The 19,477-nt window shown below is 45.8% G+C and overlaps 1 protein-coding gene across 2 annotated transcripts in view; it reads right to left on the bottom strand.

Annotated features, from left to right (window-relative positions):
• Nucleotides 1-2,266: 2,266 nt before the first annotated feature.
• SORL1 (sortilin related receptor 1) overlaps nucleotides 2,267-19,477 on the bottom strand; it is a 60,325-nt gene continuing 43,114 nt past the window's right edge. For both annotated transcript variants that reach the window (XM_059867375.1, XM_059867374.1), the window contains exons 36-48: nucleotides 17,993-18,105; nucleotides 17,602-17,706; nucleotides 16,119-16,191; nucleotides 14,896-14,978; nucleotides 14,550-14,646; nucleotides 13,801-13,985; nucleotides 12,293-12,412; nucleotides 12,046-12,210; nucleotides 11,062-11,236; nucleotides 10,538-10,644; nucleotides 9,472-9,664; nucleotides 8,092-8,304; nucleotides 2,267-6,423 (exon numbers count right to left, since the gene is read on the bottom strand). In XM_059867375.1, coding sequence (XP_059723358.1) covers nucleotides 6,356-6,423; nucleotides 8,092-8,304; nucleotides 9,472-9,664; nucleotides 10,538-10,644; nucleotides 11,062-11,236; nucleotides 12,046-12,210; nucleotides 12,293-12,412; nucleotides 13,801-13,985; nucleotides 14,550-14,646; nucleotides 14,896-14,978; nucleotides 16,119-16,191; nucleotides 17,602-17,706; nucleotides 17,993-18,105 — 1,697 coding nt within the window. In that variant the 3' untranslated portion in view covers nucleotides 2,267-6,355. The remainder of the gene's footprint in view (nucleotides 6,424-8,091; nucleotides 8,305-9,471; nucleotides 9,665-10,537; nucleotides 10,645-11,061; nucleotides 11,237-12,045; nucleotides 12,211-12,292; nucleotides 12,413-13,800; nucleotides 13,986-14,549; nucleotides 14,647-14,895; nucleotides 14,979-16,118; nucleotides 16,192-17,601; nucleotides 17,707-17,992; nucleotides 18,106-19,477) is intronic.

Genomic DNA, 19,477 nt, shown 5'->3' on the forward strand with positions numbered 1-19,477 from the left:
GTCTGCCGTGGTAATTTGCAGGGGACAGAGTCAGGCTGGCTGTGGGTTCCACACAGCTACTGCAGAGTGGAGCTGGACAGGAAACCGAGCTGGTCCCGTGACTGAGCACACCACTGGGGTTTGGCCTCCAGGCTTCTGTTCCTGGCCTTCCGAGGGATCCTGAGAAAGCCCTGGTGGGGGGGAAGGAAAGCTGGGTCACTTCAGAGCCAGGCTAACCCCAAAGGGAGCCAGCAGCCTCAAAGAGGGAGCAGGGGGGGTGTTGGGAGGGGAGCTGTGGCTCTGCTCTCCGCTGGAGCTGGGGCAGGGGTGCTAACAGAGAGGAGAAGTTTGGCCAGGGCTCCTCTGCAGCCTGCAGGGTGTGTGTGCTTCAGGAGCTGCCTGGCTGCAGGGGGGATGTTCTCACCCAGATCTCGGGTTTGGGATTCGTTTCACGTAGGCTGTGGTGTCTCACAGTCCCAGGGCTCGGCGTGAGGCAGTCGCCGTCGAGATCCCGTTATAGCAAAGAGAGTCTGACCTATTTTGGGATGAGGGAAGCACTCTCTGAACTGCTGTGCCTCATCTTGGCTGCAGATGAGGCCTGGAGTGACCCCCTCAGCTTGGGCAGGGATGAATCCTGCCTGCTGTGACACAGAGCCCAGGCCAGGAGGAACCTCCAGCCTCTTCTCCATCATCTTGTAACCCTTTGGGATCTCTCTCAGGCTTGGGGAGATACAAAATGCACAGGCAGCCATTCTCCCAGTGCTCAAAAATGATTGAGAAGGGCTCACTCAAGCCCCAAACCTCCATTCAGGTTCCAAATTCCTCCTTGGAGGGTGTCTGCTTCCCTCCACTGGCTACAGAAACTCCAGGGAGAATAAGTCTTCTCTTTTGGCCAGGCCAGCCTGGAGATGAGAGGCTTGGTGACGTGAATGTCACTTCTTGTCCACCTCTGCCTCAGGTCCTCCACTCTAAAACAATCCCCTCCTGTGCAGCCAGTGTCAGGTCGTTGCTTCAGGATGAATTTCATGACCTCCTGCTCACTGAGTGTCTTTCCTTTCCCAGACTGCTGTCTGGCTCCTTTTTTATGACCCTCCATCACCCTGGGATTCTTTCCAGCACAGCCCCACGCAGGTGCTCTGAAAAATAAGAGGTCAGGTCTGCTCCCTAAATCAATCCCAGGTCTGCAGAGCCAGGGGAGAGAAAATCTGCTGGGGATGACATCAGCCCAGCTCTGAGAGTTTGAGCTTGTGTGCTTCTGGATGCCTAGAATTTACAGGAAAGAAATAAACCTCACATCCTGGAAGATGCCATTTTTCTTGCATCCCACTCTTGGCAGGTTGGGAGGTTTGTGGTCGGAGCCAAGATGTTGATGCTTAGCATGAATCTTTCCTTCCCAGAGACCTTCCTTCCTTCCTTCCTTCCTTCCTTCAGCTGGGCTATCTGGGAGCTCTTGGCTCCTCCATCCCAAAATCCAGCCTGAGCTCTGCTGTGAAATACCCTCAGTTATTTCATCTTCCCAGCTGAGAAAGGCTAAACACAATCGTTCAGGAGTCTGGCACTGGGAGTGCTTGCTCAAAGGGGGAGCAGTGAGCCAGAACTTGAGCTCCTCTCAACATCAGAGCCCATCGATTCTGTGCAAAGCTTAACCCGTGGTGGGAAGGGATTTTTTTGCTGTATTTCCACCTGGTTTCCTCGCTCCTGCAGGCAGGATCCACACCTTCCCCTCGCTGTGGTTGCAGGAAGCAGCCCCTGATGTTGTTAGGGGGAAAGAGGTGAATTTTTAGGAGTGAGGGGAACCTGGATCCAGCTCTCAATTCTCCTGATTCTCCCTGCCCTTGTCCTGTCCCTGCCATTTGATCAGGAGCACTGACGGGATGGGAACGGCTTCAGACTGACCCAGGGCAGGGTTAGGTTGGATATCAGGGAGAAATTCCTCCCTGTGAGAGTGGGCAGCCCTGGATTGGATATCAGGGAGAAATTCCTCCCTCTGAGGGTGGGCAGGCCTGGCACAGGGTGCCCAGAGCAGCTGTGGCTGCCCCTGGGTCCCTGGAAGTGCCCAAGGCCAGGTTGGATGGGACTTGGAGCAGCCTGGGATAGTCGAAGGTGTCTCTGCCCATGGCAGGGGGTAGAAATTAAATTATCTTTAATGTCCTTTCCAACCCAAACCATTCAGTGATTCTATATTGCTGTTAGGTTTTGTAAAGCAAAATTGTGTTCAGAAAAAATCTCATTTTTCCTGCACGAGGCACAGAGAGGCTGGATAACAATTTCAGAGCCCAGAAACTGATTTGTTTACCCAATCCATTTTTTATTATTATCATTAAGTGGGGGGGAAAAAATGGACAGACAAAAATTCCTTCAAAATTGTGCAATAATACATAGCAGAAATCAATGAATGAAAAAAAAAAACAAACAGCCAAACAAATAAAGGACACAGAGTAGCAATTCAAATAGTACAACATTAAACTTCTCTTAAAGAACCTGATTCAAAGGTGACACTACCTCTATTAGAGGCTGGCTGCTTGTGGACTGATGCAGGTTTGGAAGGATTAATTAGAGTGTTATAGCTATTTCCAGGAGCAGAGATGCTCTTGGGGTCCAAGAGCAGCTGAGTTATTGCACCATTTCCCTTCTCGAGTCCATTTGAAGGAGACTTGAAAGCTGTTATTTTTATTTTGCTGAAAAAATGACATTTTGCTTTTCCATCGGCCAGCAGGTGACGTTTGTCATTTAATATTCTCTGATTCCAAGCATGGAGATGCTCCCACGGAGCTCTGCCCTGCCAGGAATGGGAATTGTGCTCAGGGGGGGCTCCCTTGGCTCAGCTGGGGGTCCCTGGTGGGGAATGTGGGGCTTTTGGTGACTCTGGGACCAGGAGGAGTGAAAGAACGTGGTGACCACCAAGGTGACCACCAAACACAAAGCTCCTTTGGCCACGAGGCCACAAGACGTGGATGCTGGCAGCCAGCTCTGCCTGTCTGCTCTTCCCTCCCCTTCCCAGCTGCCTCTGAGCTCCCAAACATCTCCAGAACTTGACCTGTGTCCAAGGAAAAGTGGCTTTTCCCAGGGCTGAGCTCTCCCCTAAGGCTGAGTTCAGGTGGGAGCACCTGGAGCAGGTTAGGGCAGGGAGAGCTGGCTCTTCTGCACATGAAATATCTGCAGGCAGGGGTTTTCTCCCCAAATTTCACCCCTCTCTGAAATCCTCCTGCAGTTTTCCTGGGGCTCAGGCCCTTGGCCAAACCCCAGAGGGGCTGGAAGCTCCTGTTCCAGCTGCTTCCTGCGTGGGCTCTGCTCTTGCTGACTTCAGGGAGATTTTACAGGCTGGCAACCCCCAGATGGGATTTATCAGACTGAAAAGAGCCTTTTACTGACCTTTAATAGGTCTCCAGCCTGGGAAATGGTACCTCCTTGTCCTTTCTTGGAAAAACCAAACCCCCAGCACAAAAAAGAGAACCTCACCAAAAGCCTGAGCCAAAGCCAAAGAAGCCTCACGGTCCAAAACCTCAGCAGATTTTCGTGTTCAACTTTAGTCTTTTGTTCAAATGGACTTGAGAGTGCTCATGGGCCTCTGAAACGGGTGCAAACACAAATTAACTGGTGGAAGTTCCTCCTAACCAGGGTATTTCCCATACCCTTTTTTGTTTTCCATACAGATCCAAACATTTTACTGGGTTCCTTTAAAGCAGACTCAAATCACCTCCCGAAATTTAGGGTAGCAAGTCTCATGTCACGTCACACAAAGCTACTGAAAAACAAAACCAGAACAAAATATACATCCACATCCACGTCCCATATTTACAGCAGAACCCTCCCACCCCCTGCATGTCTCTGTGAACACCATTCCGTGCTTCAAAAGTTCATAAAAATATACAATTTACCCCAGAACTGCATCACTTACTCCCCACCTGGAGCCCAGACTCCTCTACCTCTACATATAAAATACACTAGCCCTGTGAAAGTTGCTTTGCTGAGAGCACAGTGGTGATTTTTGCAGTGAAGGGGAGGGCTGGGGACAGCTCTGAGTGGCAGTGCTGTCCCCACAAGGGCTTTGCAGTGTCCCCAAACCCCTGGGTGGCTCCACAGAGGGCTCTGCTCTGCCCACGCTGTGTTTGGGAGTTAGATTTAACCAAGAGTGCTGGGTTTGGGTACAAAATTCTTTGCTCTGCACGAGTGTCCCCAAGCCAGGAGCCTTTCAGGAGTGACCTGTCCCCCAGGTGATGCTTGGAAATCTCCAGCCAAGGGATTTCTGCAGGATATAAAGTGGTTGCAAGGGTTCCCCTTGGCATCTGGCTAGGCAGGGATGGGCTAGACTCTAAATTCTGCTCATTTTACTGCAGCAGGACTTAGCCTGGGCGAGTAAAATATCAGAATTTACCCACTCCTAACCCTCCCCGGAGAGGCACCAGATTTTGGGATGCTGCATTGTAATTTTCAGTTACCTGTCCTAAAAAATTTTACTTTATAAAGAAGGGGTTAAATACTCCTTTTCTCTGCTTTTAGGCTTCCTCTCCTGCGTAAAATCTTGTGATTTATGTTTTTGAGGCTGGTTTAGCCTCTGGGTCAGTCTGGTCTCTCTGTGCAGCTGTAACTCCAGGCAAATTGAGCTCTGTGTACTGGGTTGATTTTCCTCAAAAGTTCAGCTCCTGAACAGCACCTGATCCACTGACAAGTAAAAATATTGCAACTCTGCGAGCTTGCTGCTACTTATAAAAATCTGATTCTAGTTTGGTCCCAGCTTTGGTGGGGAGGAAAAAAATCTGTCACCGGGAATGCTACCAGCAGTAATTGAAAATAGAGTCAGTATTTCTCTAGAGTATCAAACCATCCAGACTTCAACTTTTTTTTTTTATACATTTTTCTATTGTGAAATTAAACGGATCAGTCACGTATCAAAACATAGTCGGCCTCTCTCGTTTCATCTGTAGGAAGACTGCAATTATAACTTAATTTACACAGCAAAAATACCTTTGTTTTTCACAAAAACAGTGTGACAAGACAGTGTGCTGCATTTCCTGGTGAGAAGTTTTGCATATATCGAGCACAGCCAGGGGAGAGCCCTGAACATCCTCTCCTGTCGTGCCCCTGGGTTGGCAGGTAGTGGTGAGGTTCACATTTTTTTGGTGAAATTCACATTTTGCTGTCACAAAAAAATCAAAGCTCCAAAGGGTGGCAAGCAGACTCTTTGCATTTGGCTCTGCAGCCAGTATTGTGTCTGCTGGGAATGGGAGATGAGAAAATAACATGGATGTGTGTGTGTGTGTGTGTATTTATGTTATTTCTAAAGCTGTAGGTAAAACTACAGCTGCTTTTAGGAGATCCTGATGAGGGAGCATCAAATCCCTGCTGTGGGCCAAATTGATTTAAATTTTCAGTGATTACTGCTCTGGGTGAGTGTGGAAAATCTGGATTTGCACACACTGGAGATTCCCCCTTCCATCCCACCACCGTGCTGGCATCTGAGGGAGGCTCCACGGGGGAGGGGTATCCTAAAAATTCCTGGAAAATGAGTTTTAAGGTGCAAGTGGCAATTTTTTTGTTCCAGTGATGTGGTGGTTGTAAGCTCCAGATTAATTAAGCCCTGTGTGATGGGCAGGGGCAGCAGCAGGAGGGGTTTGGGCAGCACATCTTGGTGTGGGGATATTTTTGACTTCCCACAGCAGCAGGAAGCTAAAAGTCACCCCTAAAAACACGTGCTGCTGTACTTTAGGATTGCTCAAAGATTGGGTCTTTAAAAGGGAGAAAAACTCAGTGAAAATGAGGGATTTTATTATCGTGGCAAGGACAGTGATGGGGATGCCAAGATACGACTGCCTTGCAAGATAAAGTGGCACATGTTCTACACAAGAATGTGTACAATGTCTGACGACTCTGGAAATCTGTTCCTCAGCAGATTTCCCAATAAATTAACACAACAAAAATACTTTCATATAAAACAAAGTCCAAAGAATTTTTTTTTTTTGTCTTAAAGTAAAAGCAAAACCTTCAGGGACTATATTATCTCTCTCTACATATATAATCTCCTGAATTTTTATTTTTTTAAATAAATTTATTCTCGTCTTAGAAAAATAAAATGAGTAGCCAATTTAGTCAACGGAAAATATCTCACAGACTTAAAAGCATGCCCAGCAAGCATAGCCTTGTAAGACTAAATTAATGTTAAATCAAAGCAATTTGTTACTCAACCAACCTAGTCTGCAATTCACAGTTGATTACTACAAAGTGTATTCTTAAAATTATTATTATTATTTTTTTCTTTTTTTGGCCCATATAAAAATAACGTATTGCAACTCAAAGTGCATTTTTAAAATAAACAATCGACTATTTTTATCAAATAAAATATTTACACCATTTGGTTTTGTACAGTCAGAAATGAGCTTCAGGCGATGACCATGGGGACGTCGTCTGAAAATCCAGTTATCATTGGGGCTTCATCATCCTCATCTCCTGCAAAACAAACCCAAAACAGAGCTGTTAGGGGGCACTTAAAACATCTGGGGTTTATCCTCAGCACTTTAAAATCTGGTTTTAAGTGATTTGCATTCGAAGGAGGGGTTTAATGTGATAAAAATATTGGTTGGGAAAACTTTGGGCGGTTGGGACATGATGGTCTTGAAGGTCTTTTTCAAGTTTAACAACCCCATAATTCTGTGATTTGTATTCTGAGGGTAAATCCATAGAGACTGTGATGCCAGTGGCCCAGACTGTGATAAAGAATTAATTCTTGCCCTGATTTCACATCCTCAGTGTGTTTTTGAGTGATTTACATTGGAAGGGGGGGTTCATGTGATAAGAATGTTTGGTTGGGAAAAGTTTTGGTGGTTGGACTTGATGGTCTTACAGGTCTGTGCAACCTTAACTATTCTGTGATTCTGTGATTTGTAGTCTTAGCTCAAATCCATAGAGATTGTGCTGCCAGTGGTCCAAACCATGATAATGAATTAATTCTTGCCCTGATTTCACATCCTCAGTGTGTTTTTAAGTGATTTGCATTGGAAGGAGAGGTTTAATGTGATAAAAATGTTTGGTTGGAAAAAGTTTTGGTGGTTGGACTTGATGATCTCACAGGTCTGTGCAACCTTAACGATTGTATTATTCTGTGATTTGCACTCTGAGATCACATCCATAGAGATTGTGCTGCCAGAGTGGCCCAAACCATGATACAATAATTAATTCTTGCCCTGATTTCACATCCTCAGTGTGTTTTTAAGTGATTTGCATTGGAAGGAGAGGGTTATTTCATAAAAATGTTCGGTTGGGAAAACTTTCGCCTGTTGGACTTGAAGATCTTTTCCAAGTTTAACGACTCTGTCATTCTGTGATTTGCACTCTGAGATCAAACCCCTAGAGACTGTGCTGCCAGTGTCCCAAACCATGATAATGAATTAATTCTTGCCCTGATTTCACATCCTCAGTGTGTTTTTAAGTGATTTACATTGGAAGGGGGGGGTTCATGTGATAAGAATGTTTGGTTGGGAAGAATTTGGCACTTGGACTTGAACTTGAAGATCTTTTCCAAGTTTAATGACTCTGTCATTCTGTGATTTGCACTCTGAGATCAAACCCATAGAGACTGTGCTGCCAGTGGCCCAAACCATGATAAAGAATTAATTCTTGCCCTGATTTCACATCCTCAGTGTGTTTTTAAGTGATTTGCATTGGAAGGGGGGGTTTCATGAGATAAGAATATTTGGTTGGGAAAAGTTTTGGCACTTGGACTTGGTCTTGAAGATCTTTTCCAAGTTTAACGACTCTGTCATTCTGTGATTTGCACTCTGAGATCAAACCCCTAGAGACTGTGCTGCCAGTGGCCCAAACCATGATAAAAGAAGTAATTCCTGCCCTTATTTCACATCCTCAGTGTGTTTTTAAGCAATTTGCACTGAAAAAGAGGTTTAATTTGATAAAAACATTTGGTTGGGAAAACTTTTGGCAGTTGATGATCTTGAAGATCTTTTCCAAGTTTAACGACTCTGTCATTCTGTGATTTGCACTCTGAGATCAAACCCATAGAGACTGTGCTGCCAGAGTGTCCCAAACCAAGATAAAGAATGAATTCTTGCCCCGATGTCACAGCCCCAGCGCTGTCCCCAGGTGCCACCAGGGGCCACGTACCCAGATCATCCCCCGAGGAGAAGATGGCCGAACCCAGGCGCGAGCTGTAGTGGCTGTTGGCGAAGGCAGTGAAGCTGCTCTGGAGCCTCCTGTGCCTCATGTAGAGCACCACAAAGCCAATGCCCAGGGTCACCAGCAGCAGGAACAGCACGGGCACCACGATGGCAGCCACGTCCGTGGCCTGGCCCGACCTGGTGGCTGAGGGGTCTTTACCTGGGGAGGGAGGGACACAAGGGCTGTTTTAGCACATCCCTGGACACGAAATAAAACAACACAGGCACTGGAACTGCAAGGTGAGAAGAGGGGAAAAGAAGGGAAGTTTAGTTCCTGCCTCCAGTATTTAGAGGTTTTCAAATGTGACAGTGGATTGGTGTGGTGGTGTTCCAGGGGTATAGATTTATATTTATAGATTTATAGTATTTATAGATTTATAGAAGTGACAGTGGATTGGTGTGGTGGTGTTCCAGGGGTATAGATTTATATTTATAGATTTATAGTATTTATAGATTTATAGAAGTGACAGTGGATTGGTGTGGTGGTGTTCCAGGGTTATAGATTTATATTTATAGATTTATAGTATTTATATATAGATTTATAGATGTGACAGTGGATTGGTGTGGTGGTGTTCCAGGGGTCCCAGGATAAGGGAAGAGTTGAGAATCTTGACTCCATGTTTCAGAAGGCTGGTTTATTATTTTATGATATTATTTATAGATTTATAGATTTTCAGATGTGACAGTGGATTGGTGTGGTGGTGTTCCAGGGGTCCCAGGATGAGGGAAGAGTTGTGAATCTTGACTCCATGTTTCAGAAGGCTGGTTTATTATTTTATGATATATATTATATTAAAAGAAAATTATATATTAAGACTATACTAAAAGAATAGAAAGGATTTCATCAGAAGGCTGGCAAGGAATAGAAAGGAATGACAATAAAATCTTGTGACTGCTGACAGCCTCGACACAGGTGGCTGTCATTGGTCATCAAATAAAAACAATTTCACATGCTGGGTGAACAGTTCTCCAAATCACATCCCAAAGCAGCAAAACATGGAGAGGCTGAAGCTCCTCAGCTTCTCAGGAGAAAAGATCCTAACCAAAGGATTTTCCATAAAATATGTCTGTGACAGATTGGAGGGTGACAGTGCCACCTCTCCAATGACACTGGACAAACCAACGGTCCATCACATTTCTCCTCCTCCAGAGAGGAATGTAAAAACAAAAATTATTTCCAGTAAAGTGCGTAAGAAACTCCATTACAAGAACATAAACACAAGAAGGCTTAGAAGAACTTAGAAGAACAGGGCAACACCTCCCCAAGGAATTGATGGGGCTTCCCTGAGTGTTTTTTAAGGAGGATGAGGAGGAAATAGGGACTCACCTGTTCCCAGCTCGTCGTAGAGAAGCGTGGCTGGCTCCCCACACATCTGCCCCCCGTACAGGCACCGTGCCTGCACGCTGAACGAGTAGTTGTGGCCCATCTTCAGGTTGGACACCTTGAAGAAGTTCTCTGTGGTGTTGCCCAGGTAGGCTGTGATGTTCATCAAGCTGTCAAACATGTGGATCTCGTAGCCCTGGGGGAAACACAAACCCCGAGTCACTCGGCTGCAGAGGGAGGGATTGCTCCTTCCAAAGGGGCTTGGAAATTTGGTTTTCCTCCTGGATCTGGCTTTGATGAACCCTTCTGGGCTGTCAGCTGGGAGGGAGCAAGGTGGAGCCTCCTCCAGGAAGCCCTGCTGGCGTGCACTGACCTTGGCCAGTTCAGGGAGGAGAGATTTCTCTTCTTCCAAGGGACAGGATGAGAGGACACGGCCTCGAGCTGTGCCAGGGGAGGCTCAGGTTGGACATCAGGAAGGATTTCTTCATTAAAAGGGTTGTTAAACATTGGAAGGGCTGCCCAGGGAGGTTTGGAGTCCCCATGCCTGGGGGTGTTCAACAGCTGGAGGTGGCACTCAGTGCTCTGGGCTGGGGCCAAGGTGGGGATTGGGCAGAGCTTGGACCCAATCCTGGAGAGCTTTTCCAACCTAAATGACTCTGGTTTGGTTTGTCTGGTCCACTCTGTCCTTAGCACCCACCAAGCACAGAGTCCAGGAGGGTGAAGTCTTTCTTGGTGCAGTTTTCTCCCTGCCCAGGCTCTGAGAGATATTTGACAGATTTTCTATCCAAGTCTGAATAACAACTTTCAGACTTCCTGGCATGGCAGGGCAGTGTCCTCCTCCCAGTCCTTTCACACAGGGGACAATTGTCCTTTTCTAGCTGGCAAATTATGTTCCTAAAGGTGACTGATTGGATCTATCAGCTTCAGAGCCTCAGCCATGACATGAATTTTAGTGAGCCCTTCTAGAGGGCTCACCAAGGACAGGATGGATTTCAGAGCCTGTGAAAGGAGCCTTGCACTGACTCTGCTCCAGGATTTTCTGTAGGACATCAGGCACAGCAAAACTTACCCGGCTTTCATTGAAATTACTTTCCTTCAGTGCCAGACTCTTCCAGAAAAGCAGAATATGGTCGTTCTCAGTGATGATTTTTAAGGCGTCCGGTGCAGACAGGGGGACTGCAAATGGGAAAAAGTGGCAGCAGGTGAGGTTGTAGCACTGGTGGCACTTTCCTCTTAGACAAATGAAGTAAATTCTGAAAGTTAGTGGGGTTTTCTAGGGATCAGCACAATACTCTGCTCGGAAAAGGGATGTGCTGGAGGAGAAGATGCAGGAGGAATTTTTCCCTGGGAGGGCTGTGATGGTACTTGATGATGTGTACACAGCCAAACCGTGTCTTTCCCCTCTCCATTGGTCAGGAGGAAAACACTGGATACCACTTGAGAAGCTCCCTCTCCACTGCTGTTGTTTGGGGGTGTAACCACCTCCCCTGGGAGGCCTCCCAAAACTGGGCTTTGCCTGTGGGAGAGGACCAAGAGCTGCAGGAACATTCCTGCAGCCTCCAGGCAGCTCAGGATGGGTGATGTGTCCCTCACCTGTGTTGATCTTCATGCTGGATTCCTTGCTCATGTTTCCCAGCTGGACAATCACGTGGTATTTCCCTCCTGGCTCCAGCTTCCTTATGGTGTACTCCACCGTGCTGTTCCGGCTTTTCACTTTGTAGATTTTGTCTGTTTTCCTCACCAAATCTTTAACTGCCACGGCATAGAGCTGGAGGGAGAGGAAATGGATGGAAAAAATCTGATTTTCCTGCAGAATTTCAGCTAAACAGTGTAGGACATTAGACAGGGTGGGTAAAATTTGCTCTAAACCAGGGCTGAGCTTTACAGAAAGCTTGGGGAGCAAAATTCCAAGCCTCTCTCTGGATCTCTGCTCAAAACCAGCATTTACTGATTCAGAAAATTACTGATACAGAAAATCAGCATTTACTGATACAGAAAATGCAGATAGTGGAACAGATGAGAGCAGGAGGAAAAGCTCAGGTTGTATTTCTCGGTGAATCACAAGGATGCAATGCAAACCCCTGCCCTGTCAGAGTTTCCAGCTCTGCTGAGAAGGTTTAGACCTCCAAAGCTTTGCTGTTAAAGTCTCTGGAGCAGAATGGGAGGGGAAAGCTTGCTGAGAAAATGACTGGCCTCCAATGGAGCGAGACCTGAGTGTATTCCAGCGTGGCAGAGAACAGAACTGGGCTTTGTTGAGGCAGGAGGCTGCCCCAGCCCAGCCTTACCCTCCCGGGCAGAGGCAAAGCCCAGAAAGGTGTTTTGGCACATGCCCAGGGCTGTTTTTAGACTTGGTCAGCCACAGATATCCCAGACCTGGCTCTTTTTAAATGTTACACTCCTGAGCTGATGGCCAGCAGGGGGGAAACGAAGACGTTGGAGGTGTCCGCGCTTTGACGACGATTTTAAGCGGAGCATAGACCTGACCTCAGGCTTTCTCCAGCAGCAGAAAGGCGAGGCTCTGCTTTGGGGCAGGATTTTGTGTGCACAGGGCCAGGAGGAGGCTCTGTGAGGAGTTACCATGTCCTGGTCGGGTGAGTCGTAGGGCGATTCCCACTTGATGACGGCGAACGTCTTCCCGGTGCGCACGGCGTGCAGGTGGCGCGGCGGCAGGCGGTTATCCGGGATCATCTTCACCACCACGTAGTCAGAGGGGGGCCCTTGGTAGGGAGACACCACCCGCACCTGGGAGGGAGGCACGGAGGTCAGGGCAGGGTCCTGGGGGAGCCAGGGGAAGGGCAGAGGGCGGAGGAGGAGGGGAGCCCACCAGGAACAGGTACTGCTCGTCGCGCTGCACCAGCACCGTGGCGTTGTGGGCGCTGGTGGTGCTGTTGTGGGGGCTCCTGTACAGCTCCAGGAAGGATGTGGCGTAGAAAATTCCATAGACCTGGGGAGGAAAAGCACAGCAGGGATTGGCACAGCCCACAGCATCCACTGGCTGCTGTGGGAAATGGATTTGTAGGAAATTCTCCAAGCCTGACAGGAGGTTTACATGGCTCATATCTGTGTGTAAACTTTGAGATAAGAAATGTTGACTTAGAAATGTCATGGGATAGGATGGATATGGTTGGGAGAGAAATGGAGCTAGAAAGAGATTTTGTTGGGAGAGAAATGGAACTAGAAACAGATTTTGCTGAGAGAGAAATGGAGCTAGAAAAAGATATTGTTGAGAGAGAAATGGAGCTAGAAAGAGATATTGTTGAGAGAGAAATGGAGCTAGAAAAAGATATTGTTGAGCGAGAAATGGAGCTAGAAACAAGTTTTAAAGGATGTTTTTATATATAAAACTAAAAACTTTGGAGAAATGTTGACTTAGAAATGTCATAGAATAGGACAGATACTGCTGAGAGAGAAATGGAGCTAGAAACAAGTTTTAAAGGATGTTTTATATATAAAACTAAAAACTTTGGAGAAATGTTGACTTAGAAATGTCATAGAATAGGACAGATACTGCTGAGAGAGAAATGGAGCTAGAAACAAGTTTTAAAGGATGGTTTTATATATAAAACTAAAAACTTTGGAGAAATGTTGACTTAGAAATGTCATAGAATAGGACAGATACTGTTGAGAGAGAAATGGAGCTAGAAAAACATCTTGTTGGGAGAGAAATGGAGCTAGAAACAGATATTATTGAGAGAGAAATGGAACTAGAAAAAAGTTTTAAAGGATGGTTTTGTACGTAAGACTAGATACTTTGGAGAAATAGAACTATGAAGGATGTGCTGTAGTAGGTTTTACCAATAATTTTAGATTATTGGTTTTAAGGTATTTACAGTATGGTGTGGTAAAAGTTGAAATAAATGCTTATAATCTATTGTAATTAGGAAAAAGACTTCTGTCAGACTTTGAGAATTTTCTGCAAATCCATTTCCCACTGGCTGTCACTTTTTAGGAGATGAAGCAAAGACCCTTTTCCCTCTGGACCTTTTTTCCTGCTTTTCCCTCTGTCTGGCCCAAGTTCAATCTGCCCACTTTCCTTTGAACTCCCAACCCAAACCCCCTGAGCTCGGCTCAGGTAACAGCAGTTGATTCAAAGGCTGCTGGAGCATTGTGCTGTCTGTGTTTGAGCCACTTCTCACTGCAACAAACAGACCAGCAGCCTTGCTTTTTGCTTCTGTTTAAAAGGCAGGAAGTTCTTTTCCTCATATCCCCAAAATTTTCAGGGCTTTGGAATTCAGTGCAAACAAATTATCCTGCTTCTAGGGGGGTTGTGTGCTGCTCTGAGGCTCTGAGCTGGAGCCCAGGGTGGCTCTGAGGGAAGGGTTGGTGCCTTACCACATTCCTGGGGCCAGTCCAGCTGCATTCCACGGCTGTCTGGTTGATGGCCTTGGCCTTGAGGCTTGGGGACACAGGTCTTGTGCCACTGGTCACCACATGCACAAAGGACAGAGGGCTGTCCCCCAGCTCTGTCTTAGCCCAAGCAGAAATTTCATAGGGGGTGTGTGCTGTCAGATTGGCCACTGAGCAAGAAGAGAAAGGGGCACTGTTAGGTGAGGCACAGCAAGGGCAGGGTGGGAGCACGAGGGAAGGGTCAGCATCACAAACAGACAGGAGCCTGCCTCTCCTGGGCTGTACTTTCATGACTTTGCAGTAATTTCCTTTATACAGAAGCACCTGAGATTCTGGAATCCAACCCAGCCTTGCTTTTCTGTGCCTGGATGATTTCACACATCCACACTGAGATTTTCCCAAACCAGAAATGTGATTAACAGGGACACGTGTTGTGTGCAAGCCCAAGAAATCCTTGTTCTGTTTCTGCTCCCTTTGGCAGATTAAAAATGGAACAACAAACAAAACCCCATGAGAAAGGACTAGTGCAGCTCTGGGGATAAATCCCAAATCTGCTTGAAATCTCCAGGTCCTCAGAACAGGGAATTTGCTGCCTTGTCCTTCCAGATTTAAACAGGATTGTTTAAACAGAACTACTAGCAGCAAAAAAGAAATAAAACAATCCTATAACCTCTTATAAATCCTTCTGCTTGGTGTTGACCAAAGCAAAGCTTTTGATTTTGAGCAGAATTTACCTTTTTGGATGGACTTTTCTCCTTCTATGACCAGAGTCCTTTTTTCCTGCCTGTGGCTATCAAATGTCCAGTAGATGTTGACCACGTAGCCACTGACCTGTCAAGCCCAAGGACACAGAGCCATCAGCTCAGCTGATGCACACAGGGAACCAGGGCTACTGTCAGACCCCTGACAGTCCTTGCATTGTATTTTCCATCCCAATTAAGAGCCCCGGGGCAGTTTGGGAGCAGGAAGAAATGATTTGGCACGAAATAACTGGTAACTGCAATGCTTCAGTGGGTGACAGCTTCTCCCAGCCACTATTCACCACTTCCCCAGCTCAGATGGAAGGGGAAAAACTCTTACCTTGATATTCGTGGTCATTTTTAGGCTGAAACTTATGGAGTCATCACTGTAGCTCTCAATGTGGATGACAGGGGGAGGAATGACTGGGAGGAAGGAGAGAAAAGACCTGTTAGCACAGCACAAAGAAATAAAAATATTTCTTCAGAGGGGACAGATAAAACACAGCTTTTTGTGTTAACACCCAGCTCCCAGGACAGGGCAGCCCAACCTTGCCTAAGCCATGTCCCCCCTCAGAGGAGACACTGACATCATTTTTAACTCCAGCACCTAAAAGCTGCTTTATCTGTGCCCTGCTCAGGGCAGGCTGGAGCTGGAGGGCTCTGGGCAAAGGGATTTCCCTCTGAACTCAGCAGGGTGAGCTCCTCTCCCAGGAAACAGCTCCTGCCCTTCCCAGGAGCTGCTGAGGGACATCAGGAGCTATCAGTGCCAAGCACTCGTGCCAAACCCACAGTCAGAGCTGTTTCTGTTCTTTCTGCCTCTGTTTTTCTAACGTCAGGTAATTCACCTTATCTGAATCCTGCACTTTGAGTAGCCTGGTGCTTTCTTTCCCTTCTTTCATCTGACAAATTAGCAGACAATTTTGATGCAGGGACATAAGTTTTGGTGAAAAACTTGGCATGAATACAAACGACTTCAAAAGGCTTTTCTTAAAATAAAAAAAAACAACAACAAAACCCAGGTTGGGAAGGAAATGATTTACTGTGCTGTTTGAATTTATCTGCTGTCAGACTGTGGTGTTGTGATAGTTCTTGGGAGCTGTGGTTGTTTTTTATGGTCTAAACCTGCAGGAGGAGCCACAATAATTGTGACCTAACAGGGAGAAGGATGAGGCAGCATCCTTTTAGAGTGAGAGTGATGGAGTTGGCAATTTCTTGTCTATCTGGAGGCAGAATTTGGCCTACAAAAGTTCTGAGGGAATCTGTCTGCAGCCTGGGAGAGAGGGGACAGGCTCTTGCTCAGTTCCAGGGCTGCACACCCATCCCCTGTGCCACAGAGCTCAGAGGAAGAGGCAGTGACCCCTCCAGAGATGCCACTGAACTCTGAGGCAGCTCAGGATGAGTGAAAAATTCACTTTTTACAGGTCACTTTTAACAGCAAAGCTGTGAAAGGCTCGGCAGGGAGAATAAAGGCCGGGGAGGTGGCTCTGGATGCTGCTGCTGCTGTGTCAGGCTGCTCCTCTGCCTCGTGGTCACCTTCTCTGAGCTGACCCACACAACATTTACCTTTGCCTTTGACCGTGGTTATGGACTTGGATTCACTCCAGTTTCCCACCCCTCGGCTGGTTACTGCAGCAACCTTCGGAAACCAGAGGGAGAGGGAGCATGAGCAACATTTTTACAGTGCAAACAGAGAGGGGAGGCGAGAGCAAGGTTACAGACCTGGCGGGGCTCCTGGGAAAAGGACTTGGGAGCAAACAAAAGCTTAATTACTTGGCAATAAAATGCTTAATGCAGAGATAAAGGCGACTGCTTAAAGTCAATTAAAGGAATCTGAGAGGAGGGAGGTGCAGCCTCTTTGCAGATAACTGCTCTCTGATGGGATCTTTGAGGAGCCCGTCGAGATTAGGAGCTGGGGACTCCACGGGCCATCAAGTAGGTGAGAGCCACGCCAGGGAAGAACATGCAAGCCCTGAAATACTTCCAAGGATTTATCTGGGGATGGGTTATATTGGGAAGGAATACCATGGGAGGAAAGCCTCCAACCAGCTGTGAGAATAACACGGGTTTGGAGGAGGGGGTTCATCCCCCCTCGCAGTGAACCCCCCCAAGAACTCAGGAGGATGGACAATGGCAAAGCACTCATTTCCCAGGGCTCACTGTGCAGACTTTCATTTCCTTTTCTTATTACTTCTGTCTATAATTACCCAGCCTCTCCCCTGTGCAGACATTCCCCACAGGCAGATCTGCTTCTTTTCCCACTGATGCACCAAGGACCAAATTTATCTCTGGCCCACATCCAGTGCAATTGCAGTGACATTGGAATGGGCAATTAGCAGGGAGGGTTTTGTAATCCAGCCTGGCCTTGTGGAACAAAGGAGCAAATCAAGGCCCTTGGAACTATAGACATGAGCAGTGCTGGTGTGGGTTGGCATTAAAGGGCAGGGCTTGAACAAGATGGTTTTTTAACAAAATATTTTTTTAGCAAGTTTGTGCAGGAGTTAGGCCACTCAGGAATGAGAGCTCACTTAGAGGGAGCTTTGGAAATATTCACTCTGAGAGGAAGCTTTGGAAATACTCTGAGAGAGCTTTGGAAATACTCTGAGAGAGCTTTGGAAATACTCAGAGAGAACTTTGGAAATACTCTGAGAGGGAGCTTTGGAAATAGAGAGAGCTTTGGAAATACTCTGAGAGAACTTTGGAAATACTCAGAGAGAACTTTGGAAATACTCTGAGAGGGAGCTTTGGAAATAGAGAGAGCTTTGGAAATACTCTGAGAGAGCTTTGGAAATACTCAGTCTGGATGAGAGCTCACTTAGAGGGAGCTTTGGAAATATTCACTCTGAGAGGGAGCTTTGGAAATACTCTGAGAGAACTTTGGAAATACTCAGAGAGAACTTTGGAAATCTCAATCTGAAAGGGAGCTTTGGAAATATTCATTCTGAGGGAGCTTTGGAAATACTCAATCTGAAAGGGAGCTTTGGAAATATTCACTCTGAGATCAGAGAGCTTTGGAAATACTCTGAGAGGGAGCTTTGGAAATACTCACTCTGACTGTGTAGAGAGTGTTGACCTGCAAGTTCTTGATCTCCGTGTAGTTCTTGGTGGTTCTGAGGGATGACCACTCCTTGGATCCACTGCTGCTGTATTCCACCTAGGAGCACCAAAACAAGGCATGAGGGCTCAAAAACACCACAGGTCAGCAGATCCCTCTGAGACAAAATGCCAGCAGAAAGAAGCACGGCGTCTCGGAAAGGGAGAAATTAACAACTGCAGGGCTGTGGTGCTGCCTACAGCTTTCTTCTCCCAACTTGCCTGATGCTCCCAGCAGATTTCCTCCCCAAAATATCCCATTCCAGGCCCACCCCCCACAGCTGGCTGTGTGCTGGTGTCCCTGTGCCACGGAGCTGGGCTCAGCCCCCAGGGCCAGCAGGACTCACGATGAATTCCCGGATGAGGCCGTGGGCGTTCACGGGGGGACTCCACCAGCCCACCACCACCCCCTCAGCTTCTCTCTTCAGGGACAGCTGGAGGTTCAGGGGAGCATCTGGTACTAGGGAGAGAAAGAGAAATATCAGGGCCAGTCACAGTGGTGTGCCCAGAGCGTGAAGGGAAATGAGGCATCTCCCTGAAAATCTGGGACAAAGGGGTGGATGGCCCTTTCTCCCAGTCCAGTCCATTCTAGTTCTGGAATGTTCTGCCCGGGGAGGTGGTGGGGTCACCATCCCTGGGTGTGTTTAACAAAGCCTGGATGTGGCACTGGGGGCCAGGGTTGAGTTGAGGTGTTGGGGCTGGGTTGGATTTGATGACCTTGAAGCTCTCTTCAAGCCAGGGATTCTGTGAGTTCTGGGAATTCCCAAGCCCATGGAAAGACCCTTTTTGTTCATAGCAGGGACATCTCCACTTTTCAGCCCTCTGGCATTCACATTCTCTGAAAAAATTTCTTGGCCCAGGATTTATCTCCTGGGAAGCTGAGAAGCCTCAGAGAAAAGGAAAACAATTCTTATTTGCTTCTCCTGTGTTTTGTTTGTCTAGAATGGGTTTGGAGATTGCTCACCCACAGGTGATTGTTCCATTGGATTTCTGCTGGGAATTGTTCTCACTCTTTGGCCAACTGGGGCCAAGCTGTGTTGGGACTCTGGAAAGAGTCTTGAGTTTTCATTATTATTTGGTTAGCATTCAGTATCTTCTCTGTATTCTTTAGTATAGTTTAGTATTCTTTAAAATAGTATTATAAATATAGTATTATAGTATAATATATTAATAGTATATATATTATTAATAATAACATAATATATTATATTGTGATATATAATTATATTAATTATATAACTAATATATATAATATATAATATATTAGATATATTATATATATTAATTGTATTATATTATAATATAGTATTCTGAGAACATGGAGAGAGACATATATTATGAGAACATAATATAGTATTATAAATATAGTATTAATAGTATTAAAGTGGAACATATTAATAGTATATATAATATATTATCAACAATAATATAATTAATATATTGTAATAGATGTAATAATTATATTAATTATATTATAATATAATATATATTATATTGTATATATGTAATATATATACAATATTATAATAGTATTATAGTATAATAAGTATTCTGAGAACATGGAGATATGAGAACATAATATAGTATTATAGCATTATGGTAGAATAAATTAATAGTAAATATAATGTATTGTTAATAATAATATAATTACTTTATTGTGATATATGTAATAATTATATCAATTATATTATTATTAACAATGTTTTATATATAATATATTGTATATATATATGTAATATATATACAATATTTTAATACTATTATAGTATAATAAGTATTTTGAGAACATGGAGACATGAGAACATAACATAGTATTATAAATATAGTATTAT

This window comes from Haemorhous mexicanus, chromosome 24 (genome assembly GCF_027477595.1).
Source record: "Haemorhous mexicanus isolate bHaeMex1 chromosome 24, bHaeMex1.pri, whole genome shotgun sequence".
NCBI classification, from domain to species: domain Eukaryota; kingdom Metazoa; phylum Chordata; class Aves; order Passeriformes; family Fringillidae; genus Haemorhous; species Haemorhous mexicanus.